Source organism: Bacillus rossius, chromosome 14, assembly GCF_032445375.1.
Source record: "Bacillus rossius redtenbacheri isolate Brsri chromosome 14, Brsri_v3, whole genome shotgun sequence".
Taxonomy (NCBI): domain Eukaryota; kingdom Metazoa; phylum Arthropoda; class Insecta; order Phasmatodea; family Bacillidae; genus Bacillus; species Bacillus rossius.
In genome coordinates, this window is record NC_086341.1 from 35,701,762 (window position 1) to 35,729,712 (window position 27,951).

Genomic DNA, 27,951 nt, shown 5'->3' on the forward strand with positions numbered 1-27,951 from the left:
CGCCGAAACACACACTAATAAAAAACGGTGCAACTGAGAAAAGATTAAATTTGAACAGGCGTAACGTAGAAACTTCTATCTTGTGTTCTTTCCTAGTTCTGTGTTTCTAAGGTTATGTCAGCATTCTTCGTGGAACCAGTGCGGCAGCGTCGGCACCTACAGATGCGAGAGACACGACGGCAACAACATTAAAATTGTTCTTGAAACGGGGAAAATTGATTAATAAGGTTGTTTTTTTTTGACATTCGTAAGTCCTGGTTCCCATTGTATGTAATACTAGCTGCCCGACCCGGCTTCGCACGGCTATACTAATGGAAAAAAATTAAGCCACATATCCCATTTCCAGTAATGGTAAATAAAAAAAATTCAGTGAAAATTTATTACAGTGCTGTACAATGTACCGGAGAGAAAAATGAATAGCACCGATGGTTTCCCGACTCGTGCACGCAACGTACAACTGATGTACCGGTACTTCGCTACGGCAGTCTACAGGCAGATCACTCTTGCGCCGCTCATTATACATGCCCCTCCTTGTGGGTACGTGTACTGCATGTTGTATCTAACACCCTCCAACGCATTTGATTCTAAATTGGACTTTTAGTAAGGATCCCCAATGTTATTGATACTATAATATAACCTATAGCCTTCCTCGATAAATGTACTATCCAACACTGAAAGAATGTTTCAAATCGGACCAGTGGTTCCTGAGATTAGCGCGTTCAAACAAACAAACAAACAAACTCTTCAGCTTTATAATATTGTATGTAATATATCTGGCTAGTGGGAATATTTTAATATGGAATTCCTAACATACTTTTAACAGAGAAATATTATAATTTTCACCAACTCTCGGGTATCAATAATCTTTGTTTGCATGTATGTAGAACAAAGTTGTCGGCGGACATTGTACAGAAGCCACAATATTCTCACAGAAATACTCATTGATGTTATTTTTATTCATTAAAAATATATATAAATAGTTCAGTAACAATAAATTTGGCATTTATTAGGTTTTTACTGGACATTTTGAAAAACTTATTTTTCATTATATTATATCATGCTACAATTCTATTTATTAGTCACTTTACGAAACATATGACATAAAATAAAAATTTTCTAAATGCTTTTTAATTAAAATGTCTGACCCTCGGGTTGGCTTCAAAAATGATGCCTTGTCCTCAAGAAGAGTAAATTGGCCAAGACAAACATAGAAAAATTTCATTAAGTAGAAAAAAAATTAATACGCAAACACGCTCATCCGGTGTCAAAAGTTAAATACATTAACAGCACAGAGAATAATTCTCTGAAATGAATTAGAAAAAAAAATATCGCAGAACAGACGAACAGAGTGTGCTCTGTATTGTCGTGTTTTCCAGATTATCTGTTTAGTGACATCATTGGGGTTCATCTGTTTGTCACTGTATTGTCCGAGTTATTTTTTTTTCTTTATTTACTACTAGCTGTGCCCGCAACTTCGTCCGCGTGAAATAGTGTCTTTGGGTAGCATTTTTAATTATTTAGGCTAATTATTTTACAAATAAGACACATACGTTTATCACCAAACCACTCAAGAATGTAACCATTGGTTAGGCTCATCATAATCCAATAACATAAACCAAAAAATAAATTTAACAAAAATTAAAATTTAAAATATGAGAATATCACAAATAATGCTGTAACTATATATATATATATATATATATATATATATACATATATACATATATATATATTAATACTTCCAAATTAAGTTCTAACAGCAGTTTTACCTAAAAACTTAAAGTTATTTGTATTTAACGAAGAACATTAACTAAGCAAATCGAATTGTAATCATTTTGCAGTGAATAATAATGAATTTGTAGCGGAAAAAAATCAGTATTCGCATGCGTGTGGCACAGTCGTCTGCCCGTTCGGGTAAGCACACTTAGGCATATTTCCCCACCTACACCGCGCCGTACCACGCTGCGCTCCCCTCCCCCCCCCCCCTTACTGCGTGGCTGCACAGCGCTCGTTGTGTACGGCGCGGTGCTTGGCAAGTTTCTTACTCGCGTTAACCTCAGTTTCATATTTTGTAATGACTCCGTAAATGTTACATCAGAATAGCTCTAATATTTTGTCTCTTGTCGCAAACTTATAAAACATTCACATAAAGCTTACATATTTCCATACAAACTTTCATCCCCTATTCACTATTGTTATTTTACACCCTTGAGGGTTAAAACATTTACAAACTTTGAACGTCATATTTATTTATATCGAATCAGCAGCCTAAAATATAAGTTTCAAACTTCTAGCTCTAAAAATGACGATACTTCTATACAACTTTTCATCCCCCCCCCCCTTTAAACCCCTCACAAACCTTTTTCGCATTAAAAAGTAGCTATGTCCTTTCTCAGGCTCTAGACTATCTGTGTACCAAATTTCATTTAAATCGGTTGAGTAGTTTTGGCGTGAAAGCGCGACAGACAGACAGAATTACTTTCGCATTTATAATATTAGTAAGGGTATTTGTGCTGTGGTATGTTTTCCTTACCAATTCCTTCCACGAAATTATCTGTGCTGTTTATGAATTTAACTGTTGCGATCACCTGATTTTTGCTTGTTTACAGCGTGTTTATACATTCATATTTTTGAAGTGAAACTTCTTTGTTGAGTGGGTAACAATTTTTCGTGGGTTACGAAAATTCCGATCGCTCGAGGGGAAATTGCTAGGTACGTGATGGGGGAACCGGTAGAGTAGATGGATGACATGCACATACTTTTGCACACACTTGCACACATTTTTCACACACTTACAAACTTTTGCACACCTTTTCCCACACTTGCACACACACACTTTTGCACACCTTTGCACACACTTGAGGACAATCTTTTGCACACACTTTTGCAAACAATTTTATACATTTACACACTTTTTTTGTAAATGAAATTTCAAAATGTTTAAAAAATTTAAAATGTGCAACTGGCACAAAAATTTCAAAAATTCCATAAAGTACTGCAATATATTATTTAATTTCAAAGTGAGATTACAATTGAAAATATTGAGATGGATTAGACCAAAATGAATAACCTTGATAGCATGACACAATTTAAAACACATTCGAGGTTATCTGCCCATCTGTAACACCACCCAGTTGGGCACAGTTTGACAAGGGGCTTGGGGGAGCTCACCTTGTTGGCCTCGTTCCACGGCAGGTAGCCCAGGTTGTGCGAGCGGTGCGGTCGAGACCCCCACTGCTGGTCGTAGGTCAGCATGAGGTAGCCGTTCTTGTCGTAGCAGCACTGCTGGCCGGAGCCCTGCATGCTGCGACAAGATCACGACAAGCTCGGAGTCAAGCTCGGGCGAGCTACACCCGGGAGGGCAGCAGCATTGAGCACTCGCCAGAGACGCGTGCTCTAGAGCTGTAGCAAACCGTATGTATTCGGTACTGAGTAACGGGTGCGCCATCTAGTAACGAGTAACGAAACGTTACACACGAATGCATCTCGTTACTCGCATTTTTCGTATGTTTTACGCATGCGTGCGCATATTCGATGAATTTACGTTACAAAGAACGATGTTTGTTTATTAAGTAAAGTATAATTTGGAAATTTGTCGTCCAAGTTTTTTACTGTTTATTAAAGGTATTGTGTGTGTAGACAAAGTTTGAGATTGGAACAGAAACAACGTAAGAAAGTATTTTTTACAAATTAGAAATATGTTTTTGTTTTTTATTATCGCGTATTTTCACGTTTTTTGTTCTTATCTTAAAATACATAATTTTAAAAAGCCGCTCTAATGAGATTTAATTGTTTCATGGTTAACAAAAACTGTTACTATCAAATATTGTTAATTGTTTATATTCTATTTATTATTATTTACGCGACGTCATACTGTACGCGTACGCAATACGACTCGATTCGTTGCTGCAACATAACATAGCATGTTATGCGATATCAGAAGTAACGAGTAACGTAACGATACGATAATAACGAGTACTAATTGTTATAGTAACGAATACATACAGGTACGCTTTTTCTCGTTACTTTTACGCCTCTAGTGTGCTCTCATGTTGCAACTTGCAAACACACCAGCGTGTCCACAAGGAAAATAATATTTCGTACCAACATGGGCGAGGGAAAAAGTACTAGATTTGAAAAAATAAGTACTAATTTATAATTCTTTATGGTTTTAACAATTTAGGAAGTTATTATGGCATTGCAATGCTTGAACTTAAATACCACATCACACATACACATAAATTCCATAGTTTTTAAAAATAATTACGCTTAATAATAAAACATATTGGAGTTACTGTAATATTATTATATTAAAGAAAAAGTACTAGATCTGAGCGCAAATGTACTAGACCACTAAAAAAACTTATAAAAGTACTAGATCTAGTACGAAAGTACTAACTGTGGACACCCTGAAACACTTGTGACACCAAGCTCGGACACGACATTTCAAGTAGAATTCTTCAAAATAATACCGCGAGTGATAAATATACGAATCACACGTAGTTGCCGCACCCGCCGTTAGAATTCGCTATGATTGTTTTTGGCTCAAAAGCTTTGTTATTGTGAGCTGCTACGATAAATGCGGCGAGCTGAGATTAATTTGTTTAATCAATTTTTTATTGCAAAGTTTTTAATGCTGCGTTTAAATCTGGCTGCTCCTAACAAATCGTGGTGACTGTCACTGCTCTTTGTCACTATAGGGGACTGTGACAAGATGGAATAGGTTTTTAGAATATATATATATATATATATATATATATATATATATATATATATATATATATATATTTGGTAATAACAGGCGATACAATTACTTTTTTTTTGTATTTTTTTTGTTTTCTTTGTTACAGCTTCACGCAAAAAAAGGGAGCTTCCAAATGTATTTTGAAGTTTGGTGTAATTAACCATACAAGTTATATTTGTTTTGAAGATAAGTACATTTGGAATATTCTTTATCCCTATAAGTTACATCTTTCCCGCAGAACGTAAATATTTGTTTCTGCGTTCATCGCTCTAAATCTATATACAGCAACAAACCGACGCTCTTCTTAATTACACGCGAACAAAATCGCAGACACAACTTGTCGATAAAGATAGTTTCTGTTTAACCAAAATTTCAGATTTTAATAGAGTCATTAATAGGCATACTTCTATTTTTTTAATACATCCTTTTACAACGGAAATTTAAAAACATTACAAAATCATTCAAATACGCACATTAGTATTCTGACAGACAATTAGATAATTTTTATAAAAAAAATGTGTCGTTAAGTGAAAGGTCTTTAATCCGGAACGCAATAGTTTGTTACAATCGGTAATTCGACACCATTCAAGCTACTCGCGTTCAGATGTTTTGTTTCCGGGCGGACTGCAGCTATTTACCTTGGATGTCCGGTCGCATCCAGTACACTACCGGCATTTTTAGATCGTTCAGAATTTAACATTACTGTCGGATTTTATTTCAGTTTTCAGGTTTCCTGTTTTTAACTGGTATATTTCCGCATTGATTTTTTTATTTCAAGGAAACCAATGCATATCAAAATTGTTATTTCAACAGAGAATCTCATGGCATCTTGTTTTAATCACTATTTAGCTGTATTTTGTAATCCACCATTGGTTAAAACTAGTGATTGGTCAAATCTCAAAATTTCTTGAGTCCGAATCACGTATTCTGATCCCAGAAAGTACCTCAAAGATACCCTTCAAGACATCAAAGATCAAAAATAAAATATTGCGCAATAAATTAAAAATATTTACTATGGTGTTGAAAAATTCTACCCCTTAAATAATTGTTTCACAAAAGAGATTTCCAGAATAAATTCCTTTTTTAATTATATGTATATAATTATATGATAAAAGTACAATATATTGAAGATAAACAGGAAATATACAATGAAAAAAATTGACCTAGTAAACTTATGAAGTAAACAGTTTAGAATTTTAGTTAACTGTATTTCCTCTTTTACTTTACTTCGAATCTTTTTCCTCGAATATCAATTGCTTAGAATAAAAAGACTTCCCACTGTATATTATACCTATATATATATGTGTGTATATTATTTTAAGGGTAATGCTAGAAGAAGTAAACCTATGTCTAGCTGGGTTAATTTAACATTATCCAAGTTTGTTTAGTAAATTTCGAATTGTAACTGAAATAAATTTGAATTCGGCGTTTGCCCGTGTACACCTAGGTCTAACCAACGCTGACTGGGTTATGTTAGAAAAAGCAAATTATTAATACTCAACTTTTTTTTTGGCAGTGTTAAAATAGTCGTAAATACTGTATACCTTTATAACTTCTTGAGTAATGTATTTATACTTTTTCTTGCATTCATTATCCCTTCGATGTTTACCTCCATGTACAACGGTCAGATGAATTTCACACAAAACATCGAACATCTCGTTGTTGGTGACTTCATATCCAACTGTTGTTCCACCCGATGAAAGATGAGCAATCAGTTTTGCGACGCCACGTAGTGGACACAAATCAAATCGCTTCAATAGCCGGTATTGCAGAGTAGACTTAGATTTGACTTCTTTCGCACAGTTAACAGAGCTGATTAATTGTAAAAATAGTCGTTGTTAAATTAAAAGCAATTAAATCCCTTCAAAGACAATAACTCTTGAAACATTTTATAAAAACGCTCACGTAACGCCATACATGAACTCTGTTCGCCGCCATTCTCTCCCTGAGCATAGAAAGGGGAGGGGTATGTCGGCGTCCGTGTGTCTTGTGCCACGTGCTCAGAGATGACACACAACACCTAACAGCATTGGGTGGACTTAAGTGTACACGGATAAATGCCGACTTCAAATTTATTCGAGTGATTATTCCGACTTTGCCTTACAAACTGGGATAACGCTAAGCTAACCCATAACATATCTGGAAGTAGGGACCGGAAAAATTCGCGTATTCAATGACCTCCAGGCTAGACTCCACGATCCTGTGCATACCCGGGTATACATCAGCTGTTCATTGGTTACTGACTTGTGATGAGACTAAATTGGGTGACTCGTTATTCCATACTGCTTTGACTGAGGGTCTCTAATTGATAGAGACTTGCAAAATTCGCTGTTTCGTTGGCCTTCGGGATAGACTGCACATACCCCTGTACACTCGGGAAAATAACGCAAGATCATTGGCTGCTGACATGTAAGTCGTCTCAGCTGGTTTGTCTGTGGTTCGATCCTTCTTTGGTTGAGGGTTTATAACTGGTTGAGAGTCGTCCAGATGAACAGTAAGCCAATAGCAAAATTATCTAAGAGGTATATGTGTTTGAATTCTAGCCTATCACAGAATGAATCCGCGAATTTTGCAAATCTCTACTAATTGACCCTACATTCCTCCAGGTTAACAGTGAACCAATAGCGGAAGTCTCACAATGGTACAATTTTTAGTATTTCAGCATCTCGCGAAATGAATCCGCGAATGTTTCCGGTCTCTATCTGGAAGACGGGTCAGGCCTGGGCTGACCTGGGCGCACCCGTGCGCACGCAGTGCACGGCGCCGCTGTGGTAGAAGCAGTCCGGGTTGATGTCCTTGTCGCAGTCGAAGTCCGGCATGAAGCGGCCCTTGTCGTAGAGCGCGTGCTCCAGGGTGCAGGGGCACTGCGGCACCTCGGCCGCGAAGTTCTTCAGGTAGCGGTCGTTGGTGAGCCAGTTGTTGCACAGCCGCTGCGACCACGCGGTGCCGTACATGCGCTCCCACTGCGGGCTGAAGTACCACGACAGCGGGATGGGCCGGCTCCACAGCTCCCTGTACGCACATTCACGCATTCCATCATTCGAAACAAAATAATCGATTTCGACTCGCCATTCGGAATGGAATTTTTTTCGATACTTGACTCGATTTTTAGAATCGATTCGTGTCTCGGAATTTCGAATCGATTAATTTTTAATTTTTTACTCGAAATTTTGAATAATATTTCTAATACAGTGTAAACTCTTTATAACGTCACTCGATTTAAAGACAAACTCCTTAAAGCGTCGAAATTGCTTGACTTTAGTTGTTTTACCTTGCTTTCTATACACTCTATATAGTGTCACGCTCACTCTATTTAACGACAACAATACGAAAATATAAATCATTAAGCAGTAACTTACTTTCTAAGTTGCCGAAGTTGATTAAGAACTGCAGATGTGTAAGGTTTTTGTTTGTAATCAGATATCAGTAAAATACATAAGAAAATACAATTAAAATATTGGAGCAGCAAAAAAAAAACATCAGACGAAGATAACAGACTATACGCAGTAAGTGTTGTTATTTGTATGAATATGAATGTTACTGTGTAAAATATGTACTATATAAGTAAATACATATTATTTTAGAATAGTAAAATTATATATTTTATTTCTCTCCACTAAACGAATACTTTCTATAACGCCGAAAAATGCTCAGTCCGTTAAGTGTCGTTATATAGAGTTTACACTATTGATTTTATATTTTACTCGAAATTTTGATTCATATTTCGAATCGACTGATTTTATACTCGTCTCGACATTTCGAATAGACTAACTTAATATTTTACTCGACATTTCGTATCGAGCACTCAAGATTGCGATGCTCGATGGCGCATAGGGGGATGGAAACGAATAAAGTAGAGTCAGACACTTAGAGACCCCTTTGCAGGTAGGCAAACATTTTTTTAAATTATTTTATTATTTTTTAGCGATGTATTCTATAATAGCCTACGGAAGATTAGTTTTAATCGCTGTCAGTTGTCCATATCAGAGCACCGTGAACAGCCTCTGTCATTAAATTTAATTTGTATTCTGCAATAAAGAAAATATATGCTCTCATATGTAACAGTATTATACGAATATGAAGGATCATGTGTAAGGAAACAAATCGGCCATCGTTTTAATAAACGGTGCCGTGTGCGAGGCTAGAAACTGGTTCCAACGCATTCTAGCGGACGTTTCGCAACCATCGATACAATCGTTACGACTAAAATACTAGAGAGAGCAACCGGCTCGTGTGTTGCATCTATCAGGGTGTCTACAGGTCACTTAGGTCACGAAAAAATCCCGAAATCTATCAAACGGTGATAGAATTTTCGCAATTTCCATTTCCAGCAGTATATGATCTAACTTGGCCAACAAAGTACTCTATTAGGTATTAAATTGGTTGAATAAAAAACTAATCTTTAAATTAAAAATATTATTGATTTAAATAATGCATTACAAGTAGTGATGGATATAGTACCAATTTTCTTGAATCCGAATCTCAAATAGTGCCTCGAATCCATCCCTCAAATCCGAATCTAGGTTTCAAGAATCAAAAATGAAATAGTGTACAAGATATAAAATTTTAATAAATATAAAATGCTTCTTCATAGGACTTATGTGTTGCTGAGAATGTTAGCTTCAGTTTAGATTGGTAATTCCTAATGATTTTACGGTAGTTTAAATGTCGCTAACCTACTTAAAACAACCCATTTTATAATATCACATTATATTTATACCTAACTTAACCATTTGATAAAATGATCAACTACTTAAAGTATCACAATGCGATCTTGCAGGATGAACTAAAAACATGCCATAACATTTAAAATAAAAATATTTTTCATGTTTCCCCGGGACAAAGCTTTTGTTCAGGATTACTGCTGGTTTTTACAAAATTAAAAATAGTTTTGAGTTTCAGAAACTAACATGTAGCAATAATTAAGTCCGTTCATTTAGCGTGACAGCTTCCAAGATAATACTGATGATGATGTTGATAATGATTATTATGATGAAGTATTGATTGGCTCGGACGGTGGTTGAAATCACCAGCCACATCGCCATGTAAAGTTACGGCCAAAGGCGCGACCAGGGTGTAATAAGTGAAGATGAGTCTGCCTTGGTGTGCCGTTTAGTTGGCAGTGAAAGGGTAACAAAACACTTTACCCTTTTACAGGGCATTAACCAGTTGCATTCGTTAGGCATGCACGCACTATTTAATGATATAATTATGTTAGAGCGCATAGACGTTGCCAGTTTTGTAACCTTGCGTGTCAATTTTTTGGTGGGTTTAAGAACTCAAAATACAAAAATCATAAAAATTTGCCTACAAATATCTGGCAAACAAATTTCAGGACATTTTCAGATTTGTTTTACCATTTTACAAGGTTTCATATCGCAGTCATTTTCCATATAGAAAGAAAAATTAAGTATAGTACGTAATAGAACCATTTTTCGGAGGAATGTGTCTGTTTACCACGCTTTATTTCAATGAACTAAAACCTTCTAAGAAATAATTTACACATGATTAAGGTTCCAAATATTAATGTTTTTAACAGTTGAAATTAAAATAAAGTGAAGAGTGTAAAAACAATATACTGCTGGAAATGGAAGTTGCGTAAATTCTATCACCGTTAGATATATTTCGGGATTTTTTCGTGACATAAGTGACAGGTAGACACCCTGATAGAAGCTCTAGTATTTTAGTCGTAACGATTGTATCGATGGTTGCGAAACGTCCGCTAGAATGCGTTGAAATCAGTTTCTAGCCTCGCACACGGCACCGTTTATTTAGACGATGGACGATTTGTTTCCTTGCTTGAAATTCGGTTTTGAAATACGTTACGGAAAAACGGCCGCGAGTTAGGTTACAGTCGTACACCAATAAGGCAGTGCCTATTTTCTGAAATCTTAGATATAGAAGCACCAACGCACAAAAATTGAACCGCCTGTCTCAAGTACTTTTGACGTGACGTCTAATAAATCGATGAACGCCGGCTGCACGCACGAAAAAGTGTCCCGTAACGCACATTGTCCCGTTACGCTCATTTAACGCTTGCGCCGCATCTATCTCTCTTCCTCTCGATTGGAACAACCATCGATTTGACTTTTTCGAGGCACATTAAACTTGAAACACTCCCATTCGTTTCCTAATTTTCCTATCATCGTCCTATCCTTAACATAATAACACAGATTGGAAGAAGTTAAATAGCAAACATGTATAAAAGTTATTGTTAAAATAATCTCTTCGTTAATGTAATATACATATTTGAATTAATGAGTGCAAATAAAAGTAAATTTTTCAATTAAATTGTAGATTTCATTTCACTCCTACTTTGTATCCATACAAAATAGTGATAATTCATAAAAATGATTAAATTTTATTTATAAAAGTATGCAATTTTATTTCATCAATGTTTTGTTATGACGTTGTCACGTTAAACTATCGTCCGTAAAGCGACTTTAAAGGCAACCAATTTTTTTTTAAGTGGCGATTATATCTTGTCATGACTGGTAAGAAAAAAGAGTGCGTGGCCACCGTGAGCGTCCGAAGTGAAACTTCGCGCTTAAATAATCCACTTGAACGATAAAACAAAATATTCAATCAACAATAAAGTGCACAGTAACGTACTAAATACCTACCACAATGTCTAGTAACCATGTAGCTGGAAGATGGCTTGAGTGTGTTTCCAGCTGTGTACACGAGGAGTGACGGTCAGAAGATCGAGTGAGTCACAGAGGAGTCTTACAAACATGTAGTGTACAGCTTAACAAAAAAGGCAGTACTTAACAGTCGCTTGGGTATCGCCTGCTCTAGAGTGAAGAGTATGACACTCAACATTCCCCGTTCTTCACCCTCCGACATCGAGAGCCCCACCCCTGAACGTTGCACTTTTCGTTGCGCCATGAAGAGCCATCGTCTTGAATTAATCTTCCAGCTGTAAATAATTTTTTTCACTTCCAGAACATTTTAAACTATCGGTAACTGAAGTATCAACTTACGGAGAAATGGTGAGTCCTTCGTAGTTGATGGGGTTGGTCAAATTGATCATGATGAAACCAAATTGGAGATCTCTGGTTGCGAGGTTGTTCCTCGATCTGTAGTTCGCGGGCGAGATCACGTACGTTCCAGTGTTTGATGCGCTCGTCTGAAATAAACAAACCCAACATTAAATATGTAATCCTAGATCTGGCAACCGGCTTAGCAGGGGTTGATAAAGGAACATAGGTATTGATATTGTCATAGGAAAGTTTCCATCCGTTATAAAAAAAAATCTTACGAAATAGACATTAATTCCCACACTGTAACACGGGCTACAATAGTGAAATGAATAAATAGGTAGTAACCTACAGCATATATTTAAAATATCAATAAACACATATTTTGCATTTTTATTGAGTTAAAATTTTACAACCAAGGCATTTATGTAACGCTTAACTCAATAATGACTTTCACCTGGTTTAAGTAGCTAATCGCTATATCTTATGGAACTATTTTTTCTTGTTTTAATAAATATAATGAAACACAGCCTATATCAATCTGGTGTAATGTAGATTTCCAACAGTGAAATAATTTTCTAAAACGGTCCAATAGCGTTCGAGGTTATTTCTTACAAACAAATAAACCAAGCAAATTTATGAAAATCGAACATGTGAACGATTGATCCGAAAAAATTTTTAACCGAGTAGGAATCGGAAACCGCTCCTGTTCGACTGCGTAGTGTGACAGCGGCCGATGTATAGAGACCGGAAAAATTCGCGAATTCATTTCGCGATAGGCTAAAACACAAATAGTTATACCTAAGTTCTGCCTCTGCTATTGGCTCACAACTCACCTGGATGACTCTGGGCCAATGAGAAACACCCGACCAAAGCTTTTATCAAATCACAGGCTGCTACGCTGGGACGTCTCACAAGACAGCAGCCAATGAGTGGGTGACATTTGACCGAGTGTACGTAGAACTATGGAGTTCATCTTGGAGGTCATTGAACCCACGAATTTTTCCGGTCCCTATACATGGGAAAGATTGATCTAAAAAATTTTAACCGAGTAGGAATCTGAAACCGCTCCTGTTCGACAGCGGCCCGGGTACGACGGTCGGACCGCCCCCAAACTCGCCTCCAGCATGTCGAAATGCTCTCTCCACACAACCAAACCCTACGTTGAACTCGCCTCCAGCATGTCGAAATGCTCTCTCCACACAACCAAACCCTACGTTGAACTCGCCTCCAGCATGTCGAAATGCTCTCTCCACACAACCAAACCCTACGTTGAACTCGCCTCCAGCATGTCGAAATGCTCTCTCCACACAACCAAACCCTACGTTGAACTCGCCTCCAGCATGTCGAAATGCTCTCTCCACACAACCAAACCCTACGTTGAACTCGCCTCCAGCATGTCGAAATGCTCTCTCCACACAACCAAACCCTATGTTGAACTCGCCTCCAGCATGTCGATGTAGAGGCGCTCCGGGCGGATCGTGGTCTCGCGGTACCCCCACAGCGAGATCTGGATGGGCGCGTTCAGGTTGGTGGTGAGGTTCTGCGCGCTCCACGTGATCTTGATCTCGGCCGGGTAGCGCTCGTGCACGTCGCGCGTCTCGAAGTGGATCCGCTCGATCGCCGTGGCCGGCGTCTCTGCGGTCACAAGCACGTGCGAGCTTCCATTCTCGTTCAGCTCAGTAGAGTCCAAGAGTCTTTTATGTACACGTGATCCCCCAAAAGTTTTAAGTCACTAGGAAACCAAAATATGATTGTAACTAAAGTCCCGATAGAAATTGCTTCTTCGCAAAAACTGATTTTTAATGGCATTAGAATTCTAGTTATCAAATTTTATAAAAAGCAACATAATAGCGATAAGATGACTTGATGTAAGGTTTTTGGACATACGCCATTGCTAAGCACGCTTAGCATGCTTTATCAATGGCGTATGTCCAAAAGATTACATCAAGTCATTCACTCCCATTGCACAAATCTTTCAAAGATAATAGCGGTAAGACATTCATTGCACTCACCGATGAAGTACTTGCCCTTCCAGTTGTACATGTTCTCGCCGTACGAGATCTCGAACCGGATGTAGCCCTCGGCCATCACGAAGGGCTGGACGCAGATGGCTCTGTTCGTGTCGACCACCGTGCCTATGACGTCAACCGTGTCGAACCTGCCACATCGGGGCACACCCACGCACCGGCCGTTTAATTGACTTCACAAAAACTGCGGTCTAAGGACACTCTTTACTTTCTGCCAGAAGACTACAGACAGTGTAGTCATTTAGATAAGGACTCATACAAGCATAGAAATTAGGGAAGGAACTATCTATTGTATGTGGTAGTGAACGATACCAGAATTTCCCTGAAGCTGTTTTGGGTAAACAGAAACACCAAAACCAGGATGGTCAAACCGAATTTCCAACTCTGATCCTTCGGAATACGTGCTTAGTCTTACCGTAAAGCTAATTGCAAGGCAGTTTAAAAACTAAAGTTATCCATGTTCATGCCTAAGTCTCAAGATACAAAGGCACAGTAAATTCCTCGCCTAATGATCACATGCACAAAGTTTGCAGAAACAGATCAATTATTTGGTAAATATCAAGATAACCACATTTCATATTCTTAACAACTCGTATCTTCAGATATCTACTTGTCTACATTGTTGAACTGCATTCAAGTTACCATATGTCCAAACATGTAAGTAGCTACTGGACCCCAGACATAATGGGACTTTTAGGATTCAAAAGGCCAACGTTTATTCTGAAGAAACTCATTCTCACAGTAATTGCCCATTAGAAATTCATCCTCGCACCAAATTTTTAAAGAGGGATTATTCTCACCAGCTTGTATTTATTATATTAATGTTTTACTATAATATTAATTTGGAGTTATTTACCAAAATTTTGTGCCAATTTACAGCTATATTAATAAACTTTTTCTTAATATTTAATAAAAACAATTTGTAGAAATCCATAATTCACCCAATATACCACTTTTGTATTTATTAAATATTAAGAAAATGGTTTATTTTTTCACAGAGACTCCAAGATTTGATTGCCACCCAAAGATTTCGGTGTTTAAGTATTGATGTTTGATACAGGAGCAATTTGATTCTTTTCTGTCTGTCTTATTTCAACTTAGCAAGCCATAATTTCGAACAGATTATTCCGACCTACGGCCGGCATTCTCAAGGTCCCCTCCCACATGTGCGCCCTGTCAGGTTAGGGGGGGGAGTAACATTCCAGTTCGTTTTAGATTAATTCCAGAGCTTATTGTTTAAAACAGAACTGTTAGGAATCACTACCTGTTGTTTAATCGAGAGGGTATTAGAGCTTCGGCCATGACCAGCGGCTAGAGCCACCAACCCAGCATAGTCACCGCCTCAGCCCCTTTACCACACTCAGCTGACCAGACAGTTGGCTGTGTTCTTAGCCCTGAGACTTTATCAGCACTGCTGGCGCCTTCCCTGATCTCCCACATAATTTCGAACAGTCTTCTAGAGGCGTCGATATCTTACCTGCAGGTAATCCTCATGCCCTTCTCGAAGCAAGGACCCGTGATGTTGACTATCGTCCCGCCAAGCATGTTCCCGCTCTCTGGCGCGAACACCAGAGGCAAGTTTGAGCCGGCTGCAACGAAATAACCATTCGTGTCACCGGCGTAATGCAAAGGTCTAGCATGTTGCTTACACTGCCACAAGTTACAGTAAATTTGCTGGGTTTTTTTTTTTTTCAAAGAAAAAATATATCCCCCAAATAAACAGAGAATTTTTATAAATTCGAGGTAGCTGAATTTTCGTAAAAACTGCACTGGATTCTTACTCCTGAGTTCTATTAAAATATATTTTGGACATACGCCATCGCTAGTTTGACATAAAAAAAGAAAAATATTATGTGTATCATCTAACCCCAGTAACAAGCAAATTAATATGTTATTATGTAGCAAATACACTTATAATACGATAGTCGAACAAGATATTTAACGTAGAATTCTATAAAATAAAGCCAAGGTTTTCAGGCACATTTCTGGACGTGAACCAGACGTCAGTTACGTCGACTATCGAATCATTCCATTTGCATAGAGATTTTTAACTATATAATGAAATGCCTACATTTAAAAGAGAAAAAAGACTTGAAAAATTATTAACCCCGGATTTGGGGCCTGATTTTTCGACAAGGAATTTTATTACAATACTGCCCATAGTGTTGAAATTCTTAAACGGTCAGTACTATAAAGTTTCCCTTTGGCTTTGTGAACTTTGACTGACGCCATCCGGGCAGCCACGTCTGTCACGAAGCGCGCCGCGCACCGGGGGCCGAGGTCAAAAGGGAACGCGCGCCAGTGCAAGACGAGTGCTGACTGGCAGCAGAGTGAGTGGTCAGTGTAGCCACTCACCACCAGGGGTCCCTGGTCATCAAATCCAGTCCTGGACAAAAAAGGCAAAGCGGACCACGAGTCCAAGTGCCCAACTCCCCCGCATGGTAGACTCTTTTCTACTCTGTCCAACTCTTCATCCAGACCATCCTCTGTCTCCTGTATTCTCCTACACTTGATGCAAGCAAATTTTCACCCCGCATGAAAGCCCAGTGTTTTCCCTGTGTCTATGCAGGTTTTATCTGGGCCCAACCTATCTCTAGTTATAGTTTAGATTTATGAGTGAGGGGAGCTAGTCATGGTATCAATCGCTGCCATGGCTGGCCAATCCCCTCCTAGAACATGATGCATGTGACCCTCTTCCTGCATGGCTAATCCCAGCATGACTAGGCGTATAGGCTTCGGCCTGAGACGCACCTAGGTCCCTCCCTAACCCGGACCCCTCCAAAATACACTTAGTTTTAGTTAGGTTAGGAAAAAAACAGGGGAGTTGTCTGTAAAGTCGGTTTACGGACGATAATTTTACGTGATAACGTCGTAAGAAAACATTGATGAAAAAGTGCATAATTTTTTTATTTTTAAATATTATTTACAGTTTTTGCAAATTTAACTTAAATAAATTGTTTAAATATAATCACGAACAATTAGTTAAAAAGCCCGGCTCAACCTGTTTGATATTATTGAAGATTTTCTGGCACGGCGGGTTGGCCGGTTCTTGCACGCTCGGCTCAGGCGGAACGTGACAATGAGTCATGCTTTTTCGTGCGTGCAGCTCGCGTTCATAGATTTATAAGACGTTATCACGTCAAAAAAAACCTCTTTACTATTGACACTAAAAACACTGACATATTGGCCTGCAAATAGTTGACATATGTCACGTGGCTTTTCACACAGTACATACTGTCTTCAAGATATTTTGCAAATTTTTTTCATAACTACGGGGTGCGAAAATATGTCCATCTAACACTCCTACCCTCTCCCGCCCTCTGGCGACAGTTGCTGGGACGGATGGATTTAAAAGACGTTGTCACGCCAAAAAAATTAGTTCTCTGTAAAGTCGGTTTACGGACGATAGTTTAACGTGACAACGTCATAACAAAACATTGATGAAATGATTGCATACTTTTATGAATAAAATTGAATAATTTTTATTGAATTATCACTATTTTGTATGGATACAAAGAAGGAGTGAAATGAATTCTACAATTTAATTGATAAATTTACTTTTATTTGCACCTATTAATTCAAATATGTTTATTACTTTAACGAAGAGATTATTTTAACTATAACTTTTATACATGTTTGCTATTTAACTTCCAATCTGTGTTATTCTGTTAAGCATAGGACGATGATAGGAAAAGTAGGAAACGAATGGGAGTGTTTCAAGTTGAATGTGCCTCGAAAAAGTCAAATCGGTGGTTGTTCCAATCGAGTGGAAGAGAGATAGATGCGGCGCAAGCGTACAATGAGCGCAACGGGACAATGTGCGTTACGGGACACTTTTTAGTCTGTGCAGCCAGTGTTCATCGATTTATCAGACGTTGTCACGTCAAAAAGAAAAGGGAAGTGGGCGGGACGACGCACCCAGGTCCTTGTTGCAGGTGCCGAGCATGATGCGCTCGTCGATGCGGAACACGTGGCGGCCTGGGAAGCCGTTCGCCCAGCCGCGGCCCACCAGGTCCCTGATGACGGAGTCCTGCGAGTAGGGCTTGTACTCGTAGGCGCGCGTGCCGTTGCCCGCGTTGAAGCCCACCTGCAACCCACCAGCTGCTGGTCACCGGCTTCGCTGTGCCTCTTCGCAATCACACTTAGCTGTTCACAAAACAATTTTTCTTTTTCTAAACAATTCCTTATGAAATGGTTTTTTTTTATTTAACTCTCTTAGAGGCGAATCTTTTTTTGTTAATCGTAGTATATATGCAGTTTTGGTTTAACTATTTCTGTGTAATGTTTATGTGTTAAGTACACAATTAACGAATCAATGAAATTTAGGTGTCTCCAAAACCATGAAAAACTCGTTATTTTTACAAATTTTTTGGAAAACTTATTCTTTATTCATTTATTAGATGATATACAAAAAATTAAGAGTTTCAAGACTGTAAAGCACATGTTTTCGTGCTTTCAGTACATGCTATAATTGACGTAAAAATTTGTCTTTGCTTTTAATAAGAAAGGAAATACCTTTTGTAAACAATCAGATACTGTTATTTATTGTGAATTAATATAAAACCACGTCCTAAAACACAAAATACTATTAGCAAAGAAGTTCAGGATACGAGCACTAAATCAGCGAGATTAACATTAAGAACCTGCAAAATAGATATAAAAGCGTTCTACTGTAGACTTGAACATTGATCATGAGTATTTTTGACACCTCACTGAAGGACGTGATACCAGTAACAACATGACAAAATTCAAACGGTCCACTCACATGTAATCCTCTAGGAAGTTAAACTGAGACAGCAACCAGTCGGAAAATACAGATACCGTGGAGTTTTCTCTGATACTAGAAAATAAAATTAATTTTGAAGGTATCTAGTTATAAATAGTGACTCAAGTCTCTCGAGGCGCTAAACAATTTGGAAAGCAGCAAATTGTGCACTCGGTTACAGTTTGATGCTTCCTTAAATATTACTACCTCAAAGATGACAAATGCAATGCAGGACGAAACTTCGGTGTTGAGTAACGTCCTGGCACTGTTTAATGGTGTTTTGTTCACTTCACGATCAAAAGTGGTTTGAGCGCAAAACGTACCATATACCTATATATCTTCATAGAAAAAAAAAATTCTCTACTTTTACTAAATATTCCTTTGGAAACCAGTTGCCAAGAAATAGTTTGTTTAACTACATGAAATATATTGTATATTTGTACAACACATGTCTATAGTTAATTTGCATATATGAAATAGGTACTTTTTCGAGCTAATACTGAGTATTTCTTGTAAAAATTCCCGCATAGTTTTATATTTTAATTGATATTTCATTTAAGCATAATTTATTAAATCATTAAAAAATTAACTAATATTCAATAATTTGACTTTATTTTGTTTTATTATGCTTAATAATGTGCGCGGTTAATACTGGAAAACTATTCAGGGAAAGGTTAGTACTGGGATATCATAAAGTATAAATGCCCGGGTAAGAATCTGAACCCAGTATTCCTGCGAACACTATTTTGTAGTGATTTAGTTGATTTACTGTAATAGTGCAATTTTACAAATATCTCTAAACTTAAAGGAATATTTTTGTTCCATTTAAAAAAAAATGACAGTGCTCGGCTGGACATATTCTCCTGTCCATGCCTGGTGACATTTAGATTTTCTCTCGAAAAGGGACAACAAATGTTAGTCCAGGTTGTATTTGTTTTCTATGTGGCAGGTGCAAAATTTCAAGAGTTTTAAATTATATATAAATGTCATGTTAAATAAAAATTTTGAAATCAAAGGTAACATCTTTCCCTTAATTCGACTAATCTTTCAGAAATATTGCATATTTTATACTGAATATGTGATAAGTAAACCATAAATAGCATTCGATTTATGCCAACTTAAATTTATATAAACTGAAACTATGTACACTTTAGATAGGCCATGGTATTTACCACGATGTTTATACTGGAAAAAATTGTCCATATTAGAAAGAATATAATTTCTACCGGCGTCATTCTGTTTACATTTAAATTTATTTTATTGCAAATTTTTTGTTAAACAACATAACTCTGATTGTTTTATTTAATAATTTGTTGTGAGAATTTAGACACCAAATTATTATTTGAATAAATTTATCTCAGAGAAGTTGTAGTTCTTTGTCAATACGTATACGGTAGTTTCGATTTTAAACCTGAGCATTAAATCTCATAAAAAATTGAAAAATAAAGTTTTAGTTTATCATGTCATTAAAATTACGTAAGTTAAAGAGATGTCCACCAGTTTGTTTGTTCAGCCAGCTTGTTATACAATGTTTTATATATCATGCAGCTTTTCTTAAATTGGATAGTCTTTTAAACTATTAGAAATAATCAACATATTGTTTTGCGTCTGTTGTTCTGTAAAAAGTGTTTGTAAAAAATTTTAAAAGATTTTCAGGATTCGAAAACAACCATTATGTGCTGTTTTCAAGCGCCAGTTCAAAGAATGACTACCCATCGTAGCCGTTACCATGGTGCGACTACCAAACATTGTACTTAGGTTTTCGTTTCATGGTTCATAGACCTCAAAACCATCAACTCGAAAGTGAATATACGTATAAAACTTTATGTTCACGATGAATGCCGTAATCTTCACTTCTAAGCTGATTAATAAAATATAATTTCAGAACATCTCGGTCGATTTCGTTAATCCAACCAAAGTAAATGGCGAAAGTTTTTTTAAAAATGAAACAAATAGCTGTAACTCCCTTAAAATGACAAATTTCGAATTCTTATGAAGACAATATATCTGGTCAGAGTAATACCAAGCAACATTAAATTTTGTCTAAATAAATTGTGATAAGACCAACTATGAATGTTAAGGGTGGACAAAAACGGAGGCTGGAAGATAAAAAATTATTTATAACTAACTCTCTTAGCAGGAACGATATCAAATTCGTCTGTATTGTTTCGGAACTTTAAAATATTTTGTAAGATATTTTTCTTTTGTATTTTTAAGTAAAATGATTTTTATTTCTTTTTTTTTTAATTTTGTCTCAAACAATTTCTGATACAACCAACAATTTATGTAAAGAGTGGAAACACAGGGGTTTAAGGACAAACAAATCCGTCATTAGGTAAAATATCAAACTTACAACATTATAATGTTAGTCTTTTAAATATTGTCCACGAGTTATGTCTGAAGTTAATTTTTATTTTACTAACCATTGCCACAAGGAAAGAAATAACAAGGGTTAAAAAACAAAAAAACAAAAAAATTAATTAAGTCGGTATACTATTAATTCCGTTATAATTAATTTACATTCCTAAACATATTTTTGGCAGAAACTATTACTGATGTGATGAACTATTACTGCAGGGAGTTTAAATATGCTTACTTAAAAAAATTTAAAAAAATTTAATACGCACGCTATCAAATTCATACGACCAAGGGGTGAAAAATGCTTTTCGAAGGTCCAAAATATCCATAACTACCTCAGTAGGCACAGTAGGAAATTAATTCTAAATTGTTCCATGTTGATGCAATGAATTAAAAACATACGAATCATTTTCACTACATTTAATTTTAGTAAATGAATAACCAATCATTTTGTAATATTGGAAAACATTTTTCCCAGAAGTTTCTAAGAGTTCCAAAAGAATTAGATACTCTGAAATAGAGGGGCATTTTTACAAAACTTGTTTTCTGCAAACGTTAAAATGTAAGGAGAAGCTCATTTGTGTGGTGTTCCTAAGATAATTTTAATTAAAAGTTTCAAAAAATACTACAAACAAGGACATAAGTTCTACTCACGTTGTCATAGTAAAATTCTTAAAATTTAATCAGTAAAAAAATACTTTTCTAATTAAAATAATCAAAACTCTGCATATTCATATGAACATGTACACAATATAATTTTTAAATATATAGCAAAGTCAAAAAATAATAATAATTAATCTACACATTAAAATATTAATTTATGTTAATTTATAAGTAATATTTTTTTGTAAATAATAATAGCATGATTTACAAAAAATTCTAGCTACAGCAGAATGCTATTATAAAGTAAATTTATAATGGACTGTATTATTAGGGGAATCAGGTGAAACACACACACATGCCTGTACAGCGTTCAACATTTGAACATTAGCCATCCTTCTTTATCAAACATAACAGATTTATATTGACATTATTTTTATACAGTCTTTGAAAACCTGTTCGTAAAAAACTGGCTTCTACGGAAGTTGTGTCAAAGAATGTCATAAGCTTCTAAATGTGTGCACTTTTTTCTCATTGACATGGTTTCTATGTTTTACTTGTACTGCTTTGACCATAGTTTTGAAATTCCTAACACCACATTTCAGTAGTTCAAAATCGATAGCAGGATCGGCATAATTAGTTTTCACACTAACTTGATTTTTTTTTTAATATCGCAGCACTCTTAAATCTGTATTTTTGAATAATATTTTTTTTTTCTTGAGAATCAACCCAGCTGAACTTTTCACTTACTAAATAATCCAATTATTTTCTAATTTTAAACCTGTGCCAAATTTGTTTTATACTTCATGATATTATGACGGAACAGTAGTAGTATGCAAACGCATGTAGTCTTTCTCGATATTTCTGAATACTCCACCATGAGTCATACTACTATGCCCCCTTACAGGAAAATAATGCACAATTTTCCTAAACACTTTAGAGATCTCTACGATACGCATTAACATGGTCATCATCACAAAATTTTTATTTTGCGGACCACAAAAACAGACGCAAAAGATGTCATGTTTTCCTTTTTGAAGAAGCCTTCGTTACGGTTTTGTGATGTAATCTTTCAGTTCCGATGCTATCTCATTTGCCCTTCTTGAACTTTGGGTCTCAAGCCAAATCAAATGCATAATATTTGTATTTGTTTTTCTGTAACCTTCATGATTGTGCATTTATATAACCAAACTTTACGACTATAAAAGTATTTCACCAATCGGAAGTTGAGGAAGAGGTTTGGTTTTGTTGTCAATCAAAATACGCTGTTATTTTTCTCTCTTTCTGCTATTTGAGAATTACGAAAAAAAAATTTTTACTTTGAGTTTATGAAGTCTATATTCAGTAAGAATTATGTTTTTTCTTCTAGATTAGGTATTTCTTTGAGTTTTAATAAGAAATTAGCGAATGTTGAACATTAATCTGTGTGATTGTTACCAAAAGCTAAATTTAAATGTTTGTAAAATACAAATTTATATTTTGTCAATGAGCAGCTTGATCGTCCATTTTGTTATATTCTCTAGAAAACCTTTCCAAAATTTTCTTTATTTTTAATTCTGGAGGTAAATATGAACACCAGACATTTTTTTCCGAAGTAATGAGCCTTCTACATTTACATTTCAAGATACATATTACTTCTTACATGTTCAGATTGCTCCTTGTCTTCAGCTAATCTTCGTCTGCCCCTTTTTCCACTGGAAGTTTCCCATTATGTGAAAGTTTCATACTAATCTTTGAAGTCTGTCACGTGAAACGCTTAAAATACTTCTATAAATGGCTGCACAAACAATTATGTCAGTTATAATTTTGTTTTTAACGTGGTAGCAAATCGACACATGTCTTGCTTTTTCGTTCAGTTAACTTCAGTTGTACGTCTAGCAGGTTCAGTTTCAGTAATATAATTTAATAAAAAACACATCTTGCTCAATTTTACTGTTGTCGTTTGAAAAAAAATTGCTTGAAATGTATTAAATCATTGTGTGTTAGCGTTGACGCATTGCATTTTGATCACTTATGTTTACTATAGAGTTCGTCTACTAACCCATGTGTGCAGGTTATGTCTGGTTCTATGTCACCCACATCGTTCTGCAGTGAACCTTCGACGTTTTCGTCCAGTTGCACTGGTGTAATATACTTACTCATTTCAAAATAAAAACTAACTGCAATCCTTCAGTTAAACAAAGAATTATAATATCGAACTGAAAACCTTTTTCATGGCAGTGTGACAAATAGAAGGCAAAAATACTTCACAAATGGAATATTCAAGCAGAGGGTGATTTCCAATACATCTTACGTAGAAAACATGTTTTGTAAAAGCTCGCGTGATGTCAAGTTTGGAAAAATGTATACGAATTTAGATAACAAGTTGTGTAAAAACTTTTGTATTTTAAATACGATTTGCTATGTTAAGTAACACGAAAAGTGATTATTTTATTTCGGAAATAGGTCCATTGCCCTCAAAAAATATAGGACCACATATACAACTCAAAATTGTCAAATTTGTAGCTAACCTGTTTGTTGAAAACGCCCCTCAATCTATCTACGCCTGTAAGCTGCGACTAAATGTTATTTCTTATGCGGGATGCTGCGTTTGATAAACGTGTGTGTCATATAACTTGTCTCAAGTTTGACGGCTGCCAAATGTAGTAGCAATAGTTCACAAGCGCCGGGAAATTCAGGTTACCTCGCAACTATCCTTATTAGTGAAGCATCTATATTTAAATTATAGCCTCCTTTTCAACATGAATATAAAGTAAATAAAAAAACCACCGTGAAAATCAAAATTCCAGTTTGGCTTGAAAAAAAAAATTATGATTGATTTCATTCTTTACATTTTTTGTTGGAGGTCTCCCTAATTACCAATTTCACTGGTTAGGGGAAGGGGCATTTCCCCTAGCAACCCCCCCCCTCCCCCCCCCGGGCAAAGTCCTCCAAAATATTAGGGCCCGGAAAAAGTAAATGTGTCAGGCCCCACAGAGTCTACAAAGTTCGTGCAGTCGTCCCGTGTGCTTCGACACAGGAGGGAGGACTGGCAGGCGCGAGACAAAGGTGCGTGGCACGGACGCAGCCTGCCGGCGGCGGAGGAGAAGGAAACAAGGCTCGACTCACGTAGGCGGGCACTCCCCCGGCCCCGGTCGTGGTGTCCCCTCCCGCCTCCGTGTGCGACAGCCACTGCATCTCCACGTAGTTGAAGATGGCGTACGTGTACACCTCGTCCGTCGCCAGCACCAGTTGGAACGTGTTGGTCTGCGGACACGCGTCGCTCACACTCACGAGAGAGACTGTATCAGTCTGTCACTATTCACTTCAAGCATTATGTAATATTTGATGCATTATTTGTACATAATTCCCTATGAAAATACAATTAGCTGTAATTATTTTCTTGATAATAATGGAATTAGAGTACCTACATTCGAGAGTTAAAACAAATGACATTGTATACAGAAACGTCACAACTTTTAATAAGTATGAAGAAGACATTATTTTATCAAATAATAAAATTAATTTGAAAAATCTTACTATCTGATATTAAATGTACAAATTTTACGAGATTCAAATAAAATTTCTGTTTTGTTTTCTATGTGGTTTAGGGGTTAATGTAATGTTTTCATGTTCATGTCTTTGTTTCTGTATCTGCATTTCTCGTATTTTTTATTAATATGCCTTTTTTTTTGCTTTTTTTGTTATTTATGTATTTGTGTTGTTTTTAACATACGTATATTTACGAATACCACTGAATAATTTGTAACCAGTGATTTTCGTAAATTTAAGGGGAGAATATTTTAACACTGTATTTAATGCATTTCACCCAGATTCAGACACAATCAAAATTAGAATTATATTATTTTTAATTTCTTTTAAAGGAGAAGGTTATTAAAAAAATTTTGTATGGTTACCCAGCATTGTTGGTTTACACGTATGTCATAGAAAAAAAAACCTAAAGGAAGAAGAACAAATATAAATATGTATACATGTGGAAAAATAGCAAAAATCAAAATCAACTGATATAATTTATTAAATAGACAGCACAAAGAAATCCGTAGAAGACATTTGGTCAGAACATTTCACAGTACAGTAAGGGCTTATCCAATTCCAAACAGTAGGGAAGTGGCGGGGAAAATTTATTTTTGAAATTAAAACGTTTTCTGAGGAAGGGGAGTGACAATAGGCCATACTCTAATAAAAAAAAAATAAAAAAAAATAAAAATTTTGAACAAGAATTTTAAATAAAATTTTGTGAGGACTAGTTAAAACAATTTCCTTGACTGCAGTGCTTTACGTTATTTCATTTACTTGTTAAATTTCAGAAGGTGGGTGTGGGGCCACTATCCCTCAGGATACGCCCATGCAGTACAGACGAACACAGCGGGAGACATTTGCCCACAAGAACAGCAGATACAAATAACCCTGGCCAGGGACTGACCGTGGACAGCGAGTTGTCGATGCCGCCGGCGAAGGACATGTTCTTCCAGGTGACGACGGCGGCGTGCTTGGGCACGAAGGTGTCTGCGCCCACCACCGCCTCGCGCACGTCCCACATGACGCGCTCGCGCATCTCCACGCCGAACTGGTCGGTGCGCGTCTGCAAGTCGCGCTCCACGCGGTAGTACACGCCGGGCCGGCGCTGGTCCACGTCCGTCGGCCGCAGCCGGCCGATGCGCGTCTTGCTGAAGAAGATGCCGATGAAGGAGGGGTCGTTCTTCTTGGGCCAGTCCTTCACCGGGAAGCTCAGGGGGTACGTGTAGTGCTCGGGGGGGTCGCTGAACTCCAGGAAGCCGTTCATCGACACCTGCGGCAACACAACCAACCATTCACACTGATCACCTCCCTCTGGACTTTACTCAATCTACGTTAGTAGTCTAGAAGGTCGCTGAACTCCAGGAAGCCGTTCATCGACACCTGCGGTAACACAACCAACCATTCACACTGTTCACCTCCCTCTGGTCTTTACGTAATCTACATTAGTAGTCTAGAAGGTCGCTGAACTCCAGGAAGCCATACATCGACACCTGCGGTAACACAATCAACCATTCACACTGATCAATTCCCTCTGGACTTTACTCAATCTACGTTAGTAGTCTAGAAGGTCTCTGAACTCCAGGAAGCCGTTCATCGACACCTGCAGCAACACAACCAACCATTCACAGTGATCAGTTCCCTCTGGTATTTACTTAATCTATGTAAGTAGTCTAGAGGGTCGCTGAACTCCAGGAAGCCGTTCATCGACACCTGCGGCAACACAACCAACCATTCACGCTGATCAATACCCTCTGGTCTTTACTTAATCTATATTAGTAGTCTGAAAGTTCGCTGAAATCCAGGATAACGTTCATCGACACCTGCGGCAACACGAACAACCTTTCTCACTGATCAATTCCCTCTGAACTTTACTTCAATTGTGTTAGCAGTTTTAAGTGTCGATGAACTCCAAAAACATGTGATCAGCAACAGTGGTAAAACAAACATTAAATCATTTACTGTGGTACATTCCTTCTGGTCTTCAATTATGTTATTATCCTAGAAGGTCGCTGAACTCCCAAAAAAAATATTTTATTAACACCTGCAGCAACTTGAAAACTCTTTTACTATGGTTCATTCCCTCTGGACTTAATTTATGTTAGTGGTATGTGTGGATGCTGAACTCTAGTAAGCCATTTATCGACACCTGCTGGCACAGGACACAGTTTATTCCTACTAGTCTTGCACTTAAACTACATGTGTCGCTGCTCACTAATAATCTGAGTAGAAAAACAGCAAATCGTCCACTAATGTCAACTCGCACTGGTTTAAAACTTAAACTAAATGTTTGTGGTCGGTATGTGGAGTCTATAAACTGCTGACAAATTTTAGCTAATCGTTTGGTATGGTTCATTCTCGTAGGTATTTTTTATAAACTGAGTATGTGTTCTGCAGGGTCACTGAACTCCAAGGAACAATTCACTAACACTTTCAAACATTCAATTATCCCCTCACTAATGTCTATTATAGTTTATTATCAACTGCCTTGTACTACAAAGTTTTGGTGCTCTGGAAGATTTATGAAATCAATTAAGCCATTTAAAGGCACTTGCAGCAACATAAAAAAATATCCTCTTATGTTTATTTACACTGATATCAAACTATGATACCGCTATCCGGAGGGTCACAGAGATTCTGGAAATATTTAACACATTTAACACATGTCACCATACACACAAACACTACATTACACTTAATTACATTAGAAATGAACAAATTAGAGCAGTTATGTGAACATCGAAGGCATAAGACACTTTGTCCACTTTTGGGGAAGAAGCCCTTTTTATAATAAATTTGGCCATTTCACATTCTTTATAGTGGCATACAACACTATAATCTACGATATCTAAATTTATTACATATTTCGGGTAGAGAATATTTGAGTAAATAAGTGAGGTACTCTTTAGCATTCTTTAAACTGCTCCCATGAGAAATATGGTTTTATGACATAGCATC

General features: G+C 36.9%; 1 protein-coding gene across 2 annotated transcripts in view; it reads right to left on the reverse strand.

Annotated features, from left to right (window-relative positions):
- Positions 1–27,951, reverse strand: part of LOC134538767 (protein mesh) — a 98,505-nt gene that overhangs the window by 48,210 nt on the left and 22,344 nt on the right. For both annotated transcript variants that reach the window (XM_063380256.1, XM_063380255.1), the window contains exons 3-11: positions 25,901–26,266; positions 24,586–24,723; positions 17,673–17,841; positions 15,232–15,343; positions 13,740–13,885; positions 13,169–13,362; positions 11,728–11,873; positions 7,475–7,756; positions 3,172–3,304 (exon numbers count right to left, since the gene is read on the reverse strand). In XM_063380256.1, coding sequence (XP_063236326.1) covers positions 3,172–3,304; positions 7,475–7,756; positions 11,728–11,873; positions 13,169–13,362; positions 13,740–13,885; positions 15,232–15,343; positions 17,673–17,841; positions 24,586–24,723; positions 25,901–26,266 — 1,686 coding nt within the window. The remainder of the gene's footprint in view (positions 1–3,171; positions 3,305–7,474; positions 7,757–11,727; positions 11,874–13,168; positions 13,363–13,739; positions 13,886–15,231; positions 15,344–17,672; positions 17,842–24,585; positions 24,724–25,900; positions 26,267–27,951) is intronic.